Genomic DNA, 21541 nt, shown 5'->3' with positions numbered 1-21541 from the left:
GGCCTTCAAAGGCCACACCTGGCAGTTGTGGTCCCTGCTCCAAGATGGAAGAAAAGAGAGTTTGGTCACAAGACCTCACATTTTTATGGATTTTTGTCCATTTGCACACAAACATCAGCTGTTCGATTGATAGACTCAAAACATGATATTTCATCCTTCTTGCTGGCCAGCCCTCCTCTTTCCACCTTGTTTATGCTTAGGGCCTGAAGTTGGCAGAAGCTGTCCTTGAGTCCCCAACTGGAACAGGACTGATTTGTCTTCATCACCCAGGCACGATGGAAAAGCACACCCAAGCAGAACAGAAAAACCTAGAACTTAAGGCATCGTGTGCAGGCAGGGAGAAGCTCTTAGCTCCTGGGAAATGCTGCTGTGGGTGAAACCGGTGGCATTGCAGTGCTGAATTGATCCTGTCCCCTCCGTGTGCACTGAGTGCCCTGGCAGCAGCGAGCTGTGCTGCGGGCTCACACCACCGAGTGCTTGGAACGGGGCAGCGTTTCCTTGGAGGTCTTTAGGGACGTGCTGGTTTTTTTGCTACCCCTGAAGATTCTGCCCTTGACCTTCTCTCGGAAATCCTCAGACACGTAGTAGTACACGAAGGGGTCGGCGCAGCTGTTGCAGGTGCTGAGGGCCAGGCTGACCATGTAGCTGAGGTACAGGCGGCCGTGCCGGCGGGAGCAGGGGCTGGAGTAGTGCAGCAGCAGCAGGATGTTGCTGGGGGCATAGAACAGCACCAGGGTGACGAGCACCAGGGCCGTGAGCTTGGCAGCGTGCGAGTAGCGGCGGCCCCCGCGCAGGAGGACGCGCAGCACCGCGCCCGAGCTCAGCGCCAGCAGCGCCAGCGGCAGCAGGAACGCGCAGGCGATCAGAGCCACGAAATAATGGAAGTAGAAGCCGGCATCCTGCTGCCGGGGCAGCACATCGTGGCACAGCGTGAGGCCGGTGCCGAGCAGCGGGTACGATTGCTGCTGCAGCGCCAGCGGCAGCGTCCCCGCGGCCGCGCAGAGCCAGGCGGCAGCGCAGGCGGCCGCGGCCAGCGAGGGCGTGCGGAACGCGCGGGACGAGAAGGGGTGAGCCACGGCCAGGTAGCGATCCACGCTGATGCAGGTGAGCAGCAGCACCGAGCAGTACATGTTCCCGTAGAACAGAGCCGTGGTCAGGCGGCACAGCCCTTCCCCGAAGGGCCAGTGGTTGCCCAGGAAGTAGTAGGAGATCTTGAAGGGCAGCACGGAGGCGAGCAGCAGGTCGGCCGTGGCCAGGTTCATCAGGAACACGGTGGGGCTGTGGCGCTCGGCCCTGGTGGCCAGCACCCAGAGGGCCAGCGCGTTGGCCGGCAGCCCCAGCACGAACACCAGGCTGTAGAGGCAGGGGATGAGCCGGACCGTGACGGCGCTGCCCAGCTGGGCACGCGTGGCCTCGGGGATCAGCAGGTACGTGATGTTGTTCACCGTGGCCTGGTCCCCAGGGATGGCTCGGGGACATGGGGTGACCTCTGGGGTGCTGGCCTGATCGCTGGTGCTGTTCTGAGAGTATTCTGTGAGAGGAAGGCAGTGTGTTACTCGCTCAGCTCACCCCACAGGCTGCTCTTCATCTTTTTTGGGGACCCCACAACTGGGAGTGCTCTGGAAAGGCTGAATGTGATGGGCAGAAAAAGCTGGCTGGCACAGTTAGGTGTGCAAGAACCATGCTCATCCTCAGAAGCCATCCTCACGTTTCTGAGAGCATCCCCAAATCCTTTGCCCTGTGGTTTCCCACAGCTCACAATAGACTGTGGTGCTCTACAGCCATCAGCAGGCCTGGGAATCCAGAGAAAAATTCCATGAACAGGCCAAGGAACCCAGAGAACAATTCCATTAAATAGGCCTGGGAATGCAGAGAACAATTCCATGAACAGGCCTGGGAATCCAGAGCACAATTCCTCTGCATAGCCATAAACAGGCCAAGGAATCCAGAGAACAATTCCTCTGACAGGCTTTCACAACAATCTGAAGATCTGAAGCCACACCAGTGTAAAGTTGTGGCTCTGGGAGTATAATTAGCTAAAGATTCAGCTTTTGGGTCTTTTCTGGTTTACTCCTCCTTTATTTTTCCTTTCTTTTTCTAGTGTCTCACACCCCACCTTCTTTCTCTTCTGTATCACCTCTGTCAACCTCCTGCTTCAACAGGAGCCCACACAAAGCTCTATCAGAGCATCCTCCCATGTGAACTCATTAAAAAATGAGTTTTCAGGGATCTTACAAAGGTCCCAAATACCCAGCACTTTAACAAGCAGCAGCTTTGCAGCCAAGGGCTCACACTCACCATCGTAGTCCACGGCCAGGCAGAGTCCCCAGAGGGCACAGCAGAGCAGGAGCCGCCTGCTGCCAAGGGTGCCCATGGCCATGCAGGGGCTGCTGGCACGCCAGAGTGCCAGAGCTGTGTGGGAGCAGCAGCATCAGCGCCCCTGCTTACACATTTCCTGCTGCTGGCCCTTAACTCTCGGAAGCAATGGGGCTGATCCTGGGCAGGATGAGGGAATGGAGGGGCTGTGACCACAGCACGAGCTGGACATCCCCAGCGTCACAGTGTGGGACTGGGAGGGGTTTGTTTATCCAGACCCAAAGAGTTTCAGGGCTGCACTTCATCCTCAGTGTGAGATGATGGCTCAAGTGACTCATCTGGGTCTCCTTCCTGCTCTGGAATATTCCTGGAAATAACAAATGTGGTCAGGTTTGGTGCAGTCTGCACGGAAATAGAGCCCATGTGCCTCTGCCCATGGAAATGCTGAGCATCCTCCCACTGCAGAGACCTGAGTGGCTCTGTGAGTGAGCCAAGGTCTTTTCCTAAAGCCTGAGGCACTGATGCTTCAAACAGGGAGATGTCCCAGGTACCAGAGCTGCAGACCACACAGATCTCCCAGCCCTGCAGACTCACGTTCTGGCAGTGGAGGGGTTTTAGTGCCAGCCTTGCAGCCCCCAGATCAGGCTGGGCCCTGCAGAGTTCCCTTTTATTCCTGCTCCTTCTTCCTGGCTGAACAGCACCAAACTCCTGCTCCTTCCTGATTTTACTGCAGAGGATGGTTAAAAGTCCTTTGGGTTGCAGCTCTGCACTTGACAGCAGCAGCAGGAGCACCATGGCACACCAAGGAGAGGGAGAAGCTTTGCTTCCGCTGATAAACCAGGACAGGGAGCAGCTCCGTGCAGCAGGAAAGGGCAAAGGGCAGGCAGGAAATCCCTGCTCTTGGGGAGATAATGGGGAGCTGCAGCCACTCCTGCCCCACAAAAAGCTGCCTTTTCCCAGAGCTGAGTCCCACACTGCACAATCCCCTCTCTGCCTGGGATAAGAACTCGGAGCAGCACGTGGGGTTGCTGGTTGTGCCCAGAGGACATCTCAGACAATGCTGTAACAGGGACTGGGGGAGGTTTGCTGCCAGGTTCCCCGTGCTCTAACCCCTGGGCAGGTCCCTTTAGTGCTCTGGGAAGCTCCCAAATCCTCTCCCACCTGTCAGAGCCCCAGCATGGCCCTGGCCATCCCATCCCCAGGTCATGGCTGGAGAGAGTGCTGGCCTTTGGGGTTTTGGGTGCTCTGCAGTCCTTGCCTGGCTCTGCAGGGGAGGAAGGACAGGAGCTGGAGCCCAGGCAGTAGGAACTGTAAATTTGCTTTGGCAACCTGAGGAGCAGCTCGTTTCTTTCTCCTCGCCTCATGAATGGCCTCTTCTGTGAAGGTTGCAAATCTGAGCCTGGCTGCTGTTTGATGAGATTCTTCTATTCCAAGGAGAAAATGATCCTATTTCCTTTGCTTTCAGCATATTCCCACATCCTTGTGCCGAGCGTGTCAAGAGGTGGAGTTCCACTGGCAGGGAGGGGAAGATGCAATGTTAGATGTTTTGCTTTTGTGATTCTCTCAGGATTTATGAACCATTACAGAATGACTCATGTGGCCACATATTTTCCATGCCTCAGCCAGGATCCTTTCCATGCTCTGTATGCAAAAAATTAGCCATAATCAGGTTCAGATAGTGTGCAAATCACAGCCCTGCTTCCTATGGGCAGGTCTCTGGAGTGGAGCAGAGAGGGGTTACTCATCGCTGTATCCTTCATTTTTCAGATGCTGTGTGATCTTTAGTGACTGCCTTAGATGCAGAACAGCTTGCCTGAAAATTCTAGTGCCAAAGGTTTGTCACGGCTTGTTAACATCTCTTTAAGTCGTGTGATCCTTGCCCTGTGGGGTAACAATTTGGTTTTAAAGTAATTCATTGTGCAATAGATCATCTCCTGGGAGCAGGGGCTCTTTTATTCCTTGGCTCTGAACCCGAAAGATGAACTGCTGGAAATCAGGCTGGGATTTCAGAGCTCAGAGGGAGGGTACAGACACCACCTGGCCTGTCCCATACATCTTGGGGGCTTGGAAGAGCAAAGTGTGGTGGGTGAAGGATGGGATTCTCTGCTGCAGCTCCAGAGGGATCCTGAGCAGCAACTCGGAGCTGTCACAAATCTCAGACACTCTCAGGTCCCCTCCTTCTCCCTGGGCCAGGCTGAGATCCTCCATGGCTCCAGGGAATCCCCTCCTCTTCCTCCTGCTTGTCCCACAGCTCTCCTGTTCCTCTGTTCCCCCCAATCCCTTCCCTGGGTGATCCCATACATTCTCCTCAGCCTCACACTGCTGCAACTCTCCCGAGGTTTTGCAGCGGGAGATTTTTCAGAGGGAGGTTTTCCTGAGGGAGGTTTTTCCTGAGGGAGGTTTTTCAGAGGGAGGTTTTTCAGAGGGAGGTTTTCCTAGGGAGGTTTTCCTTAGGGAGGTTTTTCAGAACTGCTCTTCTGCTTGCTGGAAGTTTTCACTTCACACCATAAAAGTCCACATGAAGACATTTTCCAGGAATATTTGAAGCTTATTAACAGCCCTACAGCTCAGTGTTCTGGAAGTTTTTTGGGGACCTTCCTCAGCAAGATAGTGATGCTGGGGTGGGGGCTACCTGGTCAGCCATCATCACCATCATCATCATCATCATCATCATCATCATCATCATCATCATTCCTTTTCAGCATCAGGAACTCTTTGGATCCATTCTTCAGCACAGGTTAGGAGTTGTTAGACTTTGAGTCTTTGAATTAGTTCTAACCCAGAGCAATGGCTAAAACATGCAGAAAACCTCAATTTGTTTGTACACACAACCTCAATTCATGTTTGCACACACAGTTCTAGACTCTCACTGATTCACAGCCATGACCCTCCCAGTGCATCCTTGTGATGTAGAAACACGTTTAAAAAGTCCTGGAATGTTAAATGCTGAACTCAGGTACTCCCTTTAGCAACTCTGAGTTTAATTGTGCAAATCACCTGTACCTACTCCATCCAGCAAACCTGAAGGATGTTTTTAAGCTGTTTGCTGTTGCCAGACTTGTCCTCTGGCTGAGATCTCCAAGTGCTCTCATGTCACATCTGGCTGTCCCTCCCCTCCCCTGCAGGGAACATCCCTTTGTGAGAGGGCCAGGAGAAGACTTGTGCAAAGTGGGCTGTGTCCTCTGAGACCCCACCACCAACATTTTAATCAAATTATTCCATGCAATCAATGCACCAGAGGATAGTTTTTGGGAGAAGAACAGTTTGTTTCCCTGTGAGGGAGCAGGGGGCTGCACAGAGAGCAGAGCTGCTTTTTGTTATGGCAACGGAAGTGTTGGGGATGATGTAAAGGAAACTCCTATCAGCTCTGGGTCACATCACTGCAGCTTAATTTGCAAAATCCACTCATTCATTTGTCGTGCAGAGCTCACAGGGAACACAGCTAAACATGTTATTACCCAGGAATTTGGGGAGGCTGAGGGAAAGGCGGGTGGAGGGTTATTTGCATGGTTGCAGTTGTGTTGTTTTAACCTGGAGCAGATGTGCTTGTGGGGTTGGGAGCTGGGAGCAGCCCCTTCTCCTGAGCCCTGCTTGTGTTCAGGGAGGGATTCCTGGGGCCAGCCCTGGGCTGTGCCTCACTCACCTCTGGCAAAGCTGCTGCCAGGAAGGAACCAGGCTGCAAGAAGTGACAGCCTGGCAGGAGGCAATTCCAGGGCTGGGAGGGACCCACAAGGATCAAATCCAGCCCTTGGCCCTGCCCAGACCCCCCAACAATCCCACCCTGAGCATCCCTGAGAGCTCTGGCAGCCTTGGGGCCGGGACCATTCCCTGGGGAGCCTGGGCAGTGCCCAGCACCCTCGGGGGGAAGAACCTTTCCCTGAGCTCCATGCCAAGCCCTGACACAGCCCCAGCCCTTTCCAGGTTTGCTTTTGAGACCTCTCTGGTGGAACAACTGTGCCACCCCCTGGACTCCCTGCTCCAGCCACGGCCTCAGCTCCAGGAGAGGTTTTGGCAGCTCCCACGTGAGCGCAGCCCCAGCTCCTGTGTGGGATCTCTGCTGGCAGGAAATGGATTTCCCCTTTCAGTCAGGGTGCTGCTCACTCCCTCACACAGCACTTGCTGACACACTGCTGCATCAGCACAGCCTGCAGCCTGCCCAGCAACTTCAACCTTTCCATTGCATTTTTCTACCATTTAAAATCCAGTTTCAGGTAAAAGACAACCAATTCTGGGGGTTGTCACAAAGTTTAAATTAGTTGAAAAGAAATGTAAAACAGAGAGAGTTGCAGACTTTTAAAATCAATATTTTATTTTACTTGAATGTGCAAATAAATATAAAAAAAACTACATTCAAGGAGCTGGCAAAGCAATTACAAGCCCAAAAGCAAAGATCCTTCAAACAAATGGAAGAACAAACTCTTGACTCAAGGTCGTGCAGATACACAGCTGAAACCCTCAGACATGAACAAGCCCCTCTCAACCCTCCTGATATTCCCTTCACATCCCTTGCTACTCTCAGCTTCGAGACAATAGCACTGTAAAGGGCAAAAGTCTTCCTTATATCAGTTCAGATTATAAATTAAGGTTTACAAAATAAGGATGCTTAAAAATACCTGAAGTACACTTAGAATGGGTTGATGGAACAGGACGGTGCCCAGGGGTGCTCCCCACCTTGGTACACCTGGAATCAAACGCATTTTAAGCCACAAGTTGCCACCTATTTTCTAGTAAACAGTTTTCTGTATCATAAAACCATAAAGTTTGGCACAATTGTCATCTCCACTGGGAGACAGCAGAGAGGTGAGCAGGACTGAGGTGTGTTTGGTGAGCTGGCTGGAAGGGAAAGGGGGACACTGTGCTTTGCACTGGGCTTGTCCCCCTGCTCCCCCCAGCCCTGGCAGAGCCACGTGCTCTCATCACTGCCATGAGGGAGGGGAAGAACCTTCAGATCACCTCAGGAACCAAAGTTTAGCAGAGGAGAACACGGGCTCCTGATGAAAAGTCTCTGCTGGCAGTGGTTGTGCAAGTGGCCACAAATGCCAGAGAGTGGCCTCCCTCCTTCCCTCCCACAGATGATTTTGCAAAAAAGACAAAGACTCGGGACAGTTTTCTATTAAACCTACCCCAAAGGCCAATTTTTCTACTGTCAAGTGAGACAATTGCGAAACCAAATGTCGTACAGTGGAAATAACCCAGGACAAGTCCTACAGGCTGCTCCTTAGGTCTGGCAGAAATCATAACCTAAAAATCAAAGCCACAGAAAGTTTTGGGGTGAGGGGGCTATTGCCCCAAAAGCCAGGGAAAAGTTGGAAGCAAAGCTGAAAGAAGGCTGGGTATGCTTCAAAATGTTATGTTTGAAATACACTCCACGGACAGCGTGCTTGCCCTTGGCCCCTGCAAAACAGGAGTGAAGTCACAGTGGGGCTGCAGGACAGACACAAGTAAATTCTCTTGATTTCTCACTAGATTAAGTCAGATGTAGTGTTCTGCACAGATCAGGGCAGGCTGGGTTAGGTTTCATGGCAAAAAAAGCTTCGATAGCAGTACAGATGCTTCAGTGGAAAAGCTCGTCTGGGATGGTTGTGGCTGGATCTCTGCTCCTCGCACATTTCCGTGTGTTCCTGCAAACCCAGCGCCTGTGCTGACCCAGCAGAAACAGGAGAGTCCGCGGGCCGGAGCTCAGCTCCCAGCTGCGCTCCAGGAGCTCCATCTGCCGATGTCACCGGTGTGCTGCAGCCCGCGGAGCGCCGGCCATGCCCGGGGAAACGCCCAGCTCCGGAGCTGCCCTCCAGCATGCAAAACACAAACCCAAAAACCGGGCCACACCTCGCAATGCACATTCCTCCCCATGGATATTCCTCCTCATGGATATTCTGGAAGGCAGAGTCTGCAGCAGGTCCTCAGCTCCCAAAGCTGGGGGATCTCAGCCACAGCTCAGGGTTCTTCTCCTCAGTTCATGCTCCACAACACTTGGTTGATGAGGCACCATCAGAGCCTTGAGTTGGCCATCCTTTTGTCAGAGCACCAGCAACAAGAGTCATCTGTTGCCTTGTTGGTTCACAGGGATAAAAAATCCCCCCTGGCACTCCCAGCGTACAGTGAAGAGTTCTGCAGGCTCCAAGACAGCACAAAGTCAGGAAGATTGGGAACATCAAACCCTTGGAAGTGGAAGCAGCTGCCAGCATCTGCTCAAACACCAGCCCAGCTCCACCTCTCCAACAAAGCCACTAGTGGTAGTTCACCCCCTCACTGAGCTGGTCAGCAGTGGCCTAAAGCCAGGAAACTACTGAAAAGTGTGTGGCAATGCCAAGAGCCCCCTTCCCACAAAAGCTTTTAAAAGTCTTTTCATGATGGCTGGAGGATTACACTGCAAGGAGACAAGTCTATGCCATATGGAAAATACATGATAATCCAAAGTAAAATGCTGTTTGGATAAATATCATTAATACATACATTGCATTCCCACCACTATTCTCATAGTAAATGTGCTTCACCAGCAAAGCTCTGCCTTGCCTGGTGCTCAGGGTGAAGCAGGACGGCGGCTGTACTGCACTCTGTATCTGTTCACTGGCACCCCATGGACGTTCACTGTCTCACAGGTGGTTTTGCAGGGCACCATCTCCTCGTCCTCATCCCCCATCAGCCAGTCTTGAACCACATCCACGGCCTCCATGGACACGTTCTCCTCCAGCCACCGGTTGTGCCACTCCTCGAACTGCTGGTGGTGCTTCAGCAGCACCATGGGCTGGACCTGGGAGCAGGGCAGTAAAGATCACTGAGAGGCTCCTGAAGGAAAAGCCAAAGCCCTCAGCTCTACCTGAGACGTGCAATGCTTTGGGAGCAACACGAAGAGAAACAGGAAACCGCAGATCTGCGTTTAACCATCCCTATTTCCTAATGTTTGCCACTCCCACTTAAAATTTGCATGTTAAGAAAAGGCTGCTAAACTAATCCAAAGTACAGAGCACTTACCAGCTCTCCTCCATGTTACCCAACACACAGCAGTAATTTTTGGGTGTAGCTTGCAGGAATTCAGCCACAAGAATTATTGGTACCTGAATTTTGGCTCCTACCCCCAACCTCTGCTATCACCCAGGAGTAAAAGGGAGATGTACCTGCTTGGCCCTGCAGAGAGCTCCCCTCCTGTACATGTAATCCTCAGAGTTCATGATGAACATCATCTTGTGGGTGTTGAGCTTGAAGCGACAGTCGACGTTGCAGGCGCTCTCCACCCCGATCAGGCGCTTCCAGGAGCTCTTGACCTCGCTGCGCAGGGCCCTCACCTGCTTGCACTGCCACTTGCGAAACTTCTTCAGGTTCCTGGAGCAAAACAAGGGTGACAAAGCATGTGTCACACCTGGTGAATTGCTCCCCTCAGCTGACAGGGCTCACAGCACAAGTATGGAACTTGGATTTGCACGTTTCATTTTTCAGGCTCTCTCTGGGATCTTCCTCCATATCCTCTCACAAATATTCAGGGAAATGGGAACAAAGATCCAGAATCCCACCCAGAACCCATCCTGCTCCATTCCAAACAGTTCCATGAACAAATCAGTGCAGTGGTCATAAATTTCTCTTTCAGCATTCCCATGCAGCTCACTGGCCTGGAGGACCCCTCAAAGGTGAGTGCATTTCCCCAGGGCTGGCACATCCCCCAAACCCACGGGCACAGGGCAGGGAGGAGGCAGCAGCAGTTGCTGCAGGTGTGGCTCAGGGCAGGGAGCAGCTCACCTTTGCAGAAAGACTGGTTTCAGGAGGAAGCCATCGTTCTGGTTGTTGGGAGCTCCTTCCACCCCTACATACTGCTCCATGTAGTTTGCCAGGTGCTACACAAGGGAGAGCAGTTCCAGTGAGATTTCATTTCATCAGGACAAACATCACTGCAAAGAACCTGCTTATTCTGCAAAGAAACCGTTTATTCTGAGGCTGATTTATGTTGAAACTCTTTTGTTAATGAACCATTTCTGTCCATGGTCACAGCCCCATCATTGTCACCTCCCAGGCAAACCTGTCCTCCTGGCAAAGCCTCACAGTTTGGAACAAGAAAGCAGGGAAAGCATTTTTAGACATCTCCTTTGTGCTACATAGATCACTCTGGTATTACCTGGACCTCCACAGGATCTTCTGTCTGAGTTTCTTCTGTATCCAGCAGCTCAATGGTCATGATCACCTGTCCTTTCCTCTGGAGAAACATGACCTGTGATAAAGTTACAGAAAATATTTGCCACAAGGGTTCACAATAAAAAGCTGCTTATTCACAAGTCATTTGGACAACAAACAGAAGCAAGGAGAGAAGCAGCAGGGCTTCTCAGTGAGCCACTATGTCCCCTCACTGTCTGTGCTCTGATTTTGCTACCTTCTCTCCATATTGGTCACTCTCTCACCTTGGAGCTTCCAAACCCACTTCTCACAGGTGAAGTGCCACCTGGGAGATTTTCTGAAGTTTTTCAGTGATTTTCTGAAGTTCCCTGGCAGCAAGGCTTACCTTGAAGCAGTTCTCATCTGCCATGCACCGCTCAGCCTTCCACTGGTAGCTGGTCTCCTTTGCTGCCCGGACACAGCGCGATGACAGATTGCCCCCAGCAGCTCCTCGCTTCCTCTCGTTCAGGTACAGCTCAACCACCTTCAAGCAGATGTCATCGCTCACTAGATGGTGAAGCTTCCATTAAAAAAGGGGGAATTCAGTCAGCAAGCCTGGGCCAAGAGTTAACTCCATGTGTCATGAAAGGAGTGTGAAACTCAGCACAGCATCATACTCAGGTGAAGCAGCAACTCCAGAGACTTCCCACATTTCACTCCCTCATGACTTTGCAATAAAAGGAACAGAGGAGAGTGAGGGGCTGATGTGCCTTAACTAGAAAACTACAGCTGGAAGACAGATTTGAGTAAGAAAGACCAGACATTTTTTGTGTTGCCTTAGATGCATTTTGAGCATGGCAGAATTTTGAAAAGACTGGAACTCAAAAAACATTGGAAAAGGCCAGAAAGAGTCAATTCCTTGAGATGTTCCATGTGTGGAAGATGAATTCTCTCTCTAGGGGCATTTCCCTGTCAGACAGCACTTTTCTCTGGATTTGCTCTGAGCTCAGAGCCCTTTTGCTCTGCAGGGCACTGGAAGAAGCCTGGCTGTGTGTGAGGGGTGATGTGCAGCCCCAGGCACTGGGAGGAGCCTGGCTGTGTGCGAGGGGTGATGTGCAGCCCCAGGCACTGGGGGAAGCCTGGCTGTGTGTGAGGGGTGATGTGCAGCCCCAGGCACTGGGAGAAGCCTGGCTGTATGTGAGGGGTGATGTGCAGCCCCAGCCCAGCCCAGCCCAGCCCAGCCCTCACCTGGCGCACGATGTTCTGCACCAGCTTGTCCATGGTGAAGCCGATGTAGGCGTGGATGGTGAACATCTCCCTCAGGGTGTCCTCATACTGTGTGGGGTCAATGTTCCCATCCAGAAGGCTCCTCACCATGTCCAGGAAGGCTGGGTAGTATTCCTCCAGCTCCACCTCACCTGGCCAGGGGAAAGGGAATTCATTTCACACACAGAATAGGCAGGGTGAAGTCAAGCAGTGCAGGAGGCAGCACTGCTCAAGAGCCACGACACCCAGGGTAGAGTGTGACATTACAGACAGGCAGCTCCCTGCCAGGTGCCCTAACAGGCTGGGACAAGTGACATTACAGACAGGTAGCTCCCTGCCAGGTGCCCTAACAGGCTGGGACAGTTTTCCTCATGCACCTCAGGACTGCCCTGGGCAATAACTATTTCTTTGTGGTGCTGTTTACATTGGAAATCAAAGTAACGGATTCCTACAGTGAGACACCTGAGAACATCTGGGCACAGTGGGCTGGCAGGAAGTCTCTGTGAAGCAGCCTCAGACACACTGACTGCCCTGCTGAAGGAGCTGTCCACAGCTCACTAATACAGCAGAGCACTGCACCTCACAGAGCTGCCTGCTGGCCACAGTGACTCAGAAATGCACAATGGAGCATCAGCACTCAGGGCATTAAGAGTGAACTAAGCCCTGCATTATTCTTACTTGGTTGTTTCAGTCTTAGCTCCATGGCTGGATCATTGGTTTTTTCTTTCCTCCCTTCACAGAGGAGCTTCTCTCTCTCTTTCTCAGTCCGATATTCCAGAAGCTGCTTCTGGGCCTGGCGATAAATCTTTAGGAGCCTGGAGCACAGAGTCTGGTGAAGGCGCAGGAAGAAATACCAATTATTATTGACAAAGAAGAGGCTGTAAACATCATCCAGGGTGTTGTGGGGCTCAGCAGCTGTAACATCACAGAAGGTTGCTTTGGTCTCCAAAGGACTGCTTGGAGGCCCAGGCACGTGTTTTTTCCGCAGCTCAGGAGTATCCAAGTTCTGCCCCTGGTGGTTTTCTCTGTCCTCATCTGTTGATTCCTCAGAAATGTTGTGTTCAGGTGGTTGAGAGAAGAACAGCTCTGGTATGAAGTGATGCACAATCTGCCTGATGGTTGCCTGATCCTCCTTTTGGATGGTGGGCTGCCTTTTCACGTAATAGCTGATAAGAGATGCTGCATCTTCCAAAATCTGCTTGTCTTCATAGATGAAGATAAGATGAGGCTCGTTCGTGGACGAACTCCTCCCCTCCGAATGCTGCTCCTGATGCTGGAATCAAGAGACAAAACAGACACAGATAAAGATCCTTCCAATCCATGCTCAAGAGCCATTCCTGCCAGGAGGAACAAGCCAGTGCTAACATTGTGCTTGGGACAGCTGGTTTTGACCCAATTTCCAACCACTTCCACACGGTCCCAGGCACTACAGACACATCTGGGTCACACTGCCAAGGAAGGGAGTGGAGGAGGGGCTGTCCCCTGTCACACCCACCTCATCATAGACACTCTCAATTTCATTCAGCAAGCTCTTGGAGCGCAGAGCTTTGGTGTCATTCTGCTTGAAGTTGACAGCCTGGTGGTCCAGGGATTTCAAATAGGCCTTCTCATACTGCTCCCTCCAAATCTTGTTGAAGCCCTGCTGGGCCTCCCTCCATTCTTCCTCTTTTGCTTTCAATCTGCATAAATGAGCAGTCTGCATCAGTTCAGAGAGACAGGCACAGAAACACACCCAAAACATTTGACTGTAGCAAACTGTGGTGCAGCAAGAAGTTTTCAGTGGAAAACTGGAATAAATAAATTCGAGAAAGGACCACCAGCACTTTCTCAAATGATGATGAGTTGAAACAACACCTAGAGAATCACAAATCCATTTAGGTTGGAAAAGACCTCTGAGATCATCAAGTCCAACCTTTGACCAAGTCTGATTGACCAAACACCAAGTGCCATGCCCAGTTGGTTTTTTAACACTTCTAGGGATGGGGACTCCACCACCTCCCTGGACACCCCCTTCCAATGTTTAACAACTGTGAAGAAATTCCCTCTGCTGTCCAAGCAGAACTCCCAGCAGCACAGCCTGAGGCTATGTCCTCTCATTTTGCTGTTTAAAATGCTTTAAAAATCCTTTTCCAGCTTCTTAAAGAGCACAGTACAATGGGAATTACCTCTTAAGAACCACAGGGACAGCAGTGACTGGGTTTTTCTTCAGACTCTCGATGATCTCAGGTGCTTTGTCACCGTAGATGCGGTAGATGGCCCGGCGCTGGATCACCTCCGAGGTTCCTCCCAGACAATCATCCAGGCGAAATTTCTCCTGGTCCTCCTGGCTCAGGCGGGACAGCTTTTTCTGCACGCTCTCCAGCACACGGATTGTGGCTAAATTGGTCTCCAGGACAACATCCAGCTGTTGAGAGTTCCCAGAAAACAGTGTCAGAACAGGTAGAGCAGGAGCACAGAGTGCAGCAGCAGCTCAGGTTTGGGGAAGGTGTTCCAGCCCCATGGGGTGGAGTCAGGAAGCAGCAGGAAGGTTTTTACTGGAAAATCAACCTCTGCCAGCTCTCCCAAAGGTCACATGCAATTTAGAACTGGACTCATGCCTAGGAAGAACTATTAAGACTCCAAGCACAACACACCAAACTCCATCTCATACCAACAAACACCAACAGAACTTTCAGGAACTGGTCACTAATTAATTCAGCAAAATCCAGAGGTTTTGCTTTTGGAGGGAGCAGAAAGGGAGCTCGGCAGCACAGGTACCTCAAAGCGCTCGTCCTCACAGCGGTGCAGCTGCTCCTCATATGGAGTCTTCTTGGAGCTGACAAAAGTGGAGTCTTCAGACCAGGATGGAAATGAAACCCAGGTATCATTTAACACCTGCAACAGAGCAGAGATGTGACATTGAGCAGGGTCTTGTGAGCCCAGAGCTGTTCTCACAGGGCTTCCTCTCTTGTCTTTTTGCATAGGTCTTTCCTGAGGTTCTGCAGGACATTCCAGACCTAATTCCCAGATCACTGCTCCTCTGATTTGAGGTCTGTGTGGAACTGCCAGGGCCCTGCTCAAAAGCACCTTCACTATCACCTCACAGAGATCACTCTGCAGTGATCAGCAGCTGTAAATAAAGGAGACAGAGCTCCCCACAACAGTGGGATTGGTGCCCCAGGCACTGCCTCACAGAGCTCCTCCAGAGAATAATTAATTGATCCCAAAGGCCATACTGGCCCACTGCTAGAAAATTAATTCCAGGATATTTAATATTCTTTTCTGTCCATAGGAACACATTTGTGTCTGCACACAGGCTCAAAAGGTATTAGAGATGTGATTTGAGATGGGTTTAGATAAAATTAGTGAAATGTGAGTATTATTTCTATAAATTGGCTGAATAAATTGAATTAGCACTGAAAAGGGAACTCCACATGCAGCAGCTGTGGCACTCCAATTTTTATGTGTGTTCAAGGGATTGAACAGCCTGATCCCAGAGTACCTCCTTGCAAATGGCTGTTCTCCCACTGCACTTTGGCTGCTGGTAGGTTTTTGGGAGAGCTCTGTAACTGGATCCGATGCGTTTGCAGGAAGCGTAATCGATTTCCCGGCTCATTCCATCCCCGGAGCGGTCGCTCAGTGGAGAAGCAAAGGAAAGCTCTTTCACCCCAAGGAAGGACTTGAACTGTGCAAAGAGTTCTGGGAATTTCCTTCGAAAACACAAGTATTTTGTTATTTCACTGTGACAGTTTTAGGGTGGTTAATGCATGTCATAAAAGCGAGGCAGAAATATCTAAACAAACTCAGCACTGCAGGGAGAAATCTCTCCCTGACATCTCCCCTCTGTTATCATTCTCTCTGAATTGCTTCAGGGTTTGTTTTGTTTTGTTTTTTTTTACTAAAGGTAGGAAAATTATTTCCCTTCACCACACAAACACTCCCCTTAAGTGCCTGAGGAGAAACTGATCCTTGCCATTTGACTCTCCCACTTCTGCTGTAGCCAAAGAGCTCAGGAGGCCCACAGCAGAGCTGCAGCTATTTATCCTTCTCACAACCCTGCTCTCAGATTTCATGTTTGTACCTTTATCACATTTTGAGATATTAAACAGGGAGTGTGAACAGCCAGAGGAAAATATCTTCCTCACAATACTCGTTAAGAGCTGTAGAGATAAATTTAAAGGTTCAGATTTTATTACTCCCCATTTTGGATTTTCCTTCAATTTCTTGCCTATTACCAGGAGATACTTCTAAATTAAATCCAAAACTTCTGCAACAAAGTTGACAATGTGCCAAAAAAATAACAGTAGGACCTACAAAGTACCACAGGGCAGAGAGGTAAGTTAGTAACTTACCCCAAAAAGGGTGTAACAAGCTGGAGCAACTCAGAGCCAGAGACCAACTCCTGGTTGAAGAGAGCAATGCAACGGAGAAAATTTTCATAGACCTCCTGGCTCTTGAGCACCCTGCGCACCTGCAGCAGTTTGGAGAGATGATCACAGCACCTGAATGCCACTTGTATTTAGAAAATTATTCATTATAAGTCCATTCATCTTCCAAACCCACCTATCTTCATTTTTGTCGGTCTTTACCACTTGAAAAGTCAGGGAATGTCTTAACACAAATTGTACAGAAAACCAATCAATTAATGACCACACAAAAGGTTGAAGATGTGCCCAGAGAATGTGAGAAAAGGACAAACACTGACCTTGTCAAAGAAGGAAAACTCTTGCAGTGTCCCATATTTCCCCACTGTTGCCACTGACAGATCTTTGGTACCTCGCAGCTTCATCTTCTTCTGTTAAAAGAACAAGCAGTTATATTTAAAATGTTGTGTCTCAAATGCCATCAAATTCCACTCTGTTGACACAGAACAGCTCCCTGCAAAGGCTGAGACCCTTTTTTCCCCAGCAATGATCTGGCATTGCTGTGTCACATCCTCACAGCAAGTTCTGTCAAATGTCTCCCAGCTAAGAAAAAACAACAAAAAAAAAGAGAACCACTTGAGATTCTGCACAGAAGCAATAAATTGTCCCCTTCCAGGGCCAATGCTTTGTACAGAAAGTTGTGGTATTTAGTATCAAACACATTACCACACACATTTAAGCATGCATTAAAAATTCCCTTTTTCTACAGCAATTAAAATAACTCAGCATTTTGGTTCTCATACATCAAAGACACTACTCATTACACCTCTATCTCAGCAATTACTAAGCACAAGTAATATGAGCTTATTCTAAGATTTCACTTCCTGAAAGGTACCTTAGCTGGGCCAGAAACAGGGCGCAGCAGCAGCGGCCTGGATCGCTTCTTGCTGTGCTCCAGATTCTTCTCATGCTCAGTTTTCTGGACACTGTTCACTTCACATGGTCCATTTCCTGTGAACTGAAGTAAATAAATAATGATTTCAACAGTCCCCTCTCAAATAAAGAAACCCAACAGAACACAGAGCATGTGGTTAAGTCACCTGTTCTGAGAAAATCCAAACAATGAAGAGGAGCAATGTTCATTACTGGCTGTATGATTTTCCATGTTTTGCATATTCTACATGCAGACAGAGCATTCAATATCCTGCCCTGCTCTCAGCACATACCAAAGACCTTTTTGCCTCTGGGAGGAACTGTCCAAACTCTGAGAGCAGATCCTCCTGTCCCCGGAACAGATTGGCCACTTCAGTGAACACTTCCTCCTCTGACATGCCCCGGAAGGGTCGGCCCTTGGTGTTCAGCTGCTCTTTCTGAAAACATACACACACATGTTCAAAAAAGTCAAAAGATACCTCACTCTGCCAGAAAATTCACCCTGAGCCAAAAACACAAATGCCACAGAACTTGAAAGGACTCTGAGCCAGCCCCAGGCTCTTACAGGGCCTCCTTTCACACACACGATCACAAAAGCAACTGAAGGTGAGTAAAGACAGGTCTGGCCACAACCTCTTTACACCCTGCAAAGTTCCACAATTTTCACACTTGTTGTCATTTCCTGTGCATATCTATGAGGCAGCTGTTGGATAAAGACAAGTCCTTGGGAACTCTACGTCTGTTTGACAGGCAGAGATTAAATTTGACAACCACAACTCCAACAGCTCCAGTGCCAACCCACCGCCTCTTCCACAGAAGACTTTTTACCTGGTAAGTGTGAAGGATTTCTAGAAAGGATCTGTAAATCTCTGGATGGTCAAGGAAACGTGTTTTGATCTTATTCACATAACTGATGGCATTATTGAACTCCACAGAATCAGATTCCAAAGGAATTTGGGATTTATCTTCTTTGTAGGGAAGTTGCTGCCGAAACTCCTCGGAGCAGTCGCTGTGGTTGTGGGAGTTCTCCTGGGAGTAGTGCAAGACCAGCCCACTGCCAGGGAGAGCACTGGGAACAGGCTCTGGGGGCACCTGGGGGCACAGGACACATGAGATGAGCTGGAAAATGATCAGGGACCAGCTCAACAACGACCCAGCAGCAGTGCTGGCAAGGTCTCCAGGTAAAAAATATTGTCAAGTGAAGAAGGAAGAAAAAGTATTTCAGTCACCAATCAATTTTCCTACCTGGTTTATTAAACCCATCCGTTAAAATAAACCCCAAGGATCTCCCTGGTGTAGGAACCATCTTATTGTGGCTGTCACAGCATTACTGGCCTCACCAGAGAGGCTGCACCAAACACCTCCCACTGCAGGTTCTGCTAGCACTGGTTATTGCAGAGGAACTGCCAGTTTTAAGGGGGATATTAAACATAAGGCCCTGACAGGTGTTAATTCCTAAGCAACAGAGAGATCTGAGGGAGCTGAAATTTAAAAGGTAGCTCCTGCTGCTAACTGGAGTTAAACCACAAGTTTATCAGCAGAATTCAGTTTATGGCTCTATTTCAGCTCCACAAACCACACAGTAACAACAAAAAACAAGCAGGGGCAGCCTCCATCTGTATCCCAGCAAGAGTGTTCCACACCAACAGTACCTGATGGGGATCCCATGATCTTAAAAACCTTTCCCAACATAAACAATTCAAGATTTCACTGGTTTTTTGCCTCTTGCCTAAACAAGTTTCCTGGTTTCTCAGTGGAAGACCTGAAGTGCAATTCTTCCAGGATCACCCCATGAAATTTGCCACTGCCCACAACCCATATTGGGAACCCCTTTAACAATGTCAGGCCAAATACAATTTCAGTTTCCAAACATGACTGAAATACTTGGTGTTGAAGTGGTGTTTCCATGCAGAATCATCATTCCTGTGTAAGTCAAACTAGTTTGAGAATAAATCAGGGGTTGGAAACAGGTGATCTTTAAGGTCCCCTCCAATCTAAAGCACTCTATGATTCTTTAAGTAAACATTTAAATTTATATTACACCCATTATCAAGGCCTTTGAAAATAATCTAAAAACATTAGCAATGTTCACTACATATAAATGTACACAGCCTAAACTGTGTAGACGTGTCCAGTGACACATGGAACAGTTTATTTAGAGAATAAGAGCTCTGTGACCTACCTGACTATTCAAAGGTGACTGTATACTTAACTTCCCATTCTTTGGAATTTCTATCCTGTAGCCCAGAGGAAGAAATGCATTGAATCCCACAATGAGGTCAGGATGCTCATGGAAAAGCTGAGAAACACGTCGGATGACTCCAGGTGTGTCAATGCTAAAATTGAGAGGGGTTTGTTACTTTTATCCAAATCAGAAACACAAGTTAAGCCCAGAAAACATCAAAGAAAGGTGAATTCGTTGGTAACTTAGGAATGCAATCCTTTGAAAAAAAATTAGCCCAATGAGAGGGAATGACCAGTGCAGCCTCGCCCTGGGAATGGTATCCATGGAGAGGAGAGATGAGTAGGCAGGTTGGCACCACCTCCAGGGCTGGCAGGTCACAAGTTCTGCTCAGGCTGCCTCACTCATTTCCAAGATCTGCTTTTCAGAGTGGAAAGTAAAAGCAGATTTGCCTTCTCCTGTGGATTTCACCTCTGGAAAATTATGGGATGGGCAGAAGTACTCCACTTCACATGACTGCAGCACTGGGGGACAGGGCAGTGAGTGTGCAGAGAGGAATGAGGGGGTGAAGGCTGGGGGGCTCTGCACAGGCACAGAGACCCCACAAAGGCTGAGACCTGAGGGAACGACTGGAGCTGTGTCAGGGCTTGGCATGGAGCTCAGGGAAAGGTTCTTCCCCCCGAGGGTGCTGGGCACTGCCCAGGCTCCCCAGGGAATGGTCCCGGCCCCAAGGCTGCCAGAGCTCCAGGAGCGTTTGGACACCGCTCTCAGGGGTGCTCAGGGTGGGATTGTTGGGGAGTCTGGGCAGGGCCAGGGGCTGCACTGATGATCCCTGAGGGTCCCTCCCAGCTCAGGATATTCTGGGATTCTGTGAAAGGCTGAGGAGCTCCCCGGAGCACCCTGGGGTGCAGGACCTGGGCTTTACCTCTGGCTCTTGAACTCCTTCATGATCTCCAGGAAGCCGTTGTAGGTGGCAGGGTCGCTGCCAAAGCGGATCTTCACCTGGTCCAGGTAGGAAAGCGCATCCTCCACCTGTGGGGGAGAACACGGTGAGGCCCAGGCAGGGGGGACAGGCCCTGGAGCTCCCCACAGCCCCAGACCTGGGGCGGGGGCACCTCAAGACTGTGGCGGTGGGAAGCCGCCCCGGGGGAGGCCGCAGCACCGGGGAAGGGCGCTCGGCGCCGGGTGAGGGGGCCGGAGGAGGGCAGGCCCCGGTGGGCTTCCCGTGATGGGGGTGTCAAGGCAAGGAGGGGGTACGGTACCGGGGACCGGGAACTGGTCCCTGGGGAGGATGATCGCGGTACCAGAAAGGAGCAGCAGGGCCAGGGAGAGAGAGGGGCTCGGCCTAGGGGAGGGGGAACAGGCCGGGGAGCCCTCACGGTACCGGGGGACAGGACCCGGCCCCAGGGGACCCCACGCAACCAGCGGAGGAGGGCGGGGAAGCCCCGGCGCAAGGGGGACAAGCCCCCAGGACACCCCCCGATACCGGCGGGTGAGAGACAAGCCCCGGGGGACAAGTTCGACACCGCGGCCGGGACAGGGCAGGTCACGGAGGGGGCGGGCGGGGCCGTCCCGGGGGGGCGAGGAGCGGCCCTTCGCGGGGGCGGGGAGGGTGGGGAAAGGGCGATCGCGGCCGCCGGGGCGGCCCCCGCACTCACGTGCACCGGCAGCTTCTCGTGCGGCGCGGCCCGGCCGCCGCCGCCGCCCCAGCGCGGGGCGCTGCCCCCGCCGGCCCCGCGGCCGCCGCCGCCCCCCGCCGCCATGTTGGAATCGGGCGGGCGAGCGCGGCCCCGGCGGCGCGCGCGGCCCCTGCGTCAGCGCGCACGGCCAGGCCACGCCCCCGCGGCAAAGCCACGCCCCCTTCGTGCTCCCACCCGCTGATTGGCCACACCCCTTGGTAGACCACGCCTCCATCCGCTCAGCCCCGTGTGGCCACGCCCACGTTCTGTCTAAAGCGCAGCCCCGTTCCTGGCAGGCCACGCCCCCCGGCACTGCTTCCGGCGTTAGAGCGCCATGGCGGGAGCGGCGCCTGAGGGAGCGGCGGGAGCGGCGGGAGCGCGGCCGGGCCGGGCCGGGCCGGGCCGGGCCGGGTCGAGCCGAGCCGAGCCGAGCCGAGCCGAGCCGAGCGGAGCGGGAACAGCCCTGAGCTGGGGCATCCGCGGGGCTGCGGGACCCCAGGGAGGCTGGAGGAGCTGGGCGCTGAGAGCTGGGATTGCTGGGGCTGGAGGAACCGCGTCTGGTGCTGCGGGACTGAAGGAGTTGGGGAAAGCAGGGAGGGCCGGTGGGGCCCGAGGGGAGCTTGAGGAACGAGGGCTGGGGGAGCCCGGGGGTGTGGGGGAGCCGGGGTTGGAAGGGCCATGGAGGGCTTGGGGCAGCCCGGGGGAGCCTTCGCTGGTGTGCACTGAGCTCAGGGTTGCTATGG

The 21541-nt window shown here is 51.6% G+C and overlaps 2 protein-coding genes across 2 annotated transcripts; both read right to left on the bottom strand.

Moving 5' to 3' along the window:
• Positions 1-172: 172 nt before the first annotated feature.
• Positions 173-2374, bottom strand: F2RL3 (F2R like thrombin or trypsin receptor 3). Its single transcript, XM_033082347.1, has 2 exons — positions 2299-2374; positions 173-1531 (listed from the first exon to the last, which is right to left on the bottom strand). The coding sequence occupies exons 1-2, from the start codon at positions 2372-2374 to the stop codon at positions 462-464; spliced, it is 1146 nt and encodes a 381-aa protein (XP_032938238.1). The 3' UTR covers positions 173-461.
• Positions 2375-6604: 4230 nt separating this feature from the next.
• Positions 6605-20882, bottom strand: SIN3B (SIN3 transcription regulator family member B). The gene is made up of 19 exons (XM_033082258.2): positions 20778-20882; positions 20045-20151; positions 19120-19273; positions 17766-18029; positions 17231-17374; positions 16900-17022; positions 16346-16435; positions 15993-16111; positions 15143-15350; positions 14419-14535; positions 13827-14065; positions 13157-13340; positions 12340-12934; positions 11644-11813; positions 10802-10975; positions 10421-10513; positions 10048-10142; positions 9432-9636; positions 6605-9067 (listed from the first exon to the last, which is right to left on the bottom strand). Exons 1-19 carry the CDS (start codon positions 20880-20882, stop codon positions 8837-8839), a joined length of 3417 nt encoding a protein of 1138 aa, XP_032938149.2. The 3' UTR covers positions 6605-8836.
• Between the last annotated feature and the right edge of the window lie 659 nt (positions 20883-21541).

This window comes from Catharus ustulatus, chromosome 29 (assembly GCF_009819885.2).
Source record: "Catharus ustulatus isolate bCatUst1 chromosome 29, bCatUst1.pri.v2, whole genome shotgun sequence".
NCBI classification, from domain to species: domain Eukaryota; kingdom Metazoa; phylum Chordata; class Aves; order Passeriformes; family Turdidae; genus Catharus; species Catharus ustulatus.
The sequence above is the reverse complement of the archived record's forward strand: the minus strand, read 5'-3'. Positions and strand labels throughout refer to the sequence as shown.

Excerpts from the sequence above, each read along its gene's own strand:
- F2RL3 (XM_033082347.1), bottom strand. The coding sequence starts at position 2,374 with ATGGGCACCCTTGGCAGCAGGCGGCTCCTGCTCTGCTGTGCCCTCTGG. Across the intron at positions 1,532-2,298 it reads CCTGGCCGTGGACTACGATG|AATACTCTCAGAACAGCACC; the intron begins GTGAGTGTGAGC and ends TTCCTCTCACAG.
- SIN3B (XM_033082258.2), bottom strand. The coding sequence starts at position 20,882 with ATGGCGGCGGGGGGCGGCGGCGGCCGCGGGGCCGGCGGGGGCAGCGCC. Across the intron at positions 13,341-13,826 it reads GTCCCTGTGGTTCTTAAGAG|ATTGAAAGCAAAAGAGGAAG; the intron begins GTAATTCCCATT and ends TCATTTATGCAG. Across the intron at positions 10,976-11,643 it reads TGCAGAACATCGTGCGCCAG|CTTCACCATCTAGTGAGCGA; the intron begins GTGAGGGCTGGG and ends TTTTAATGGAAG.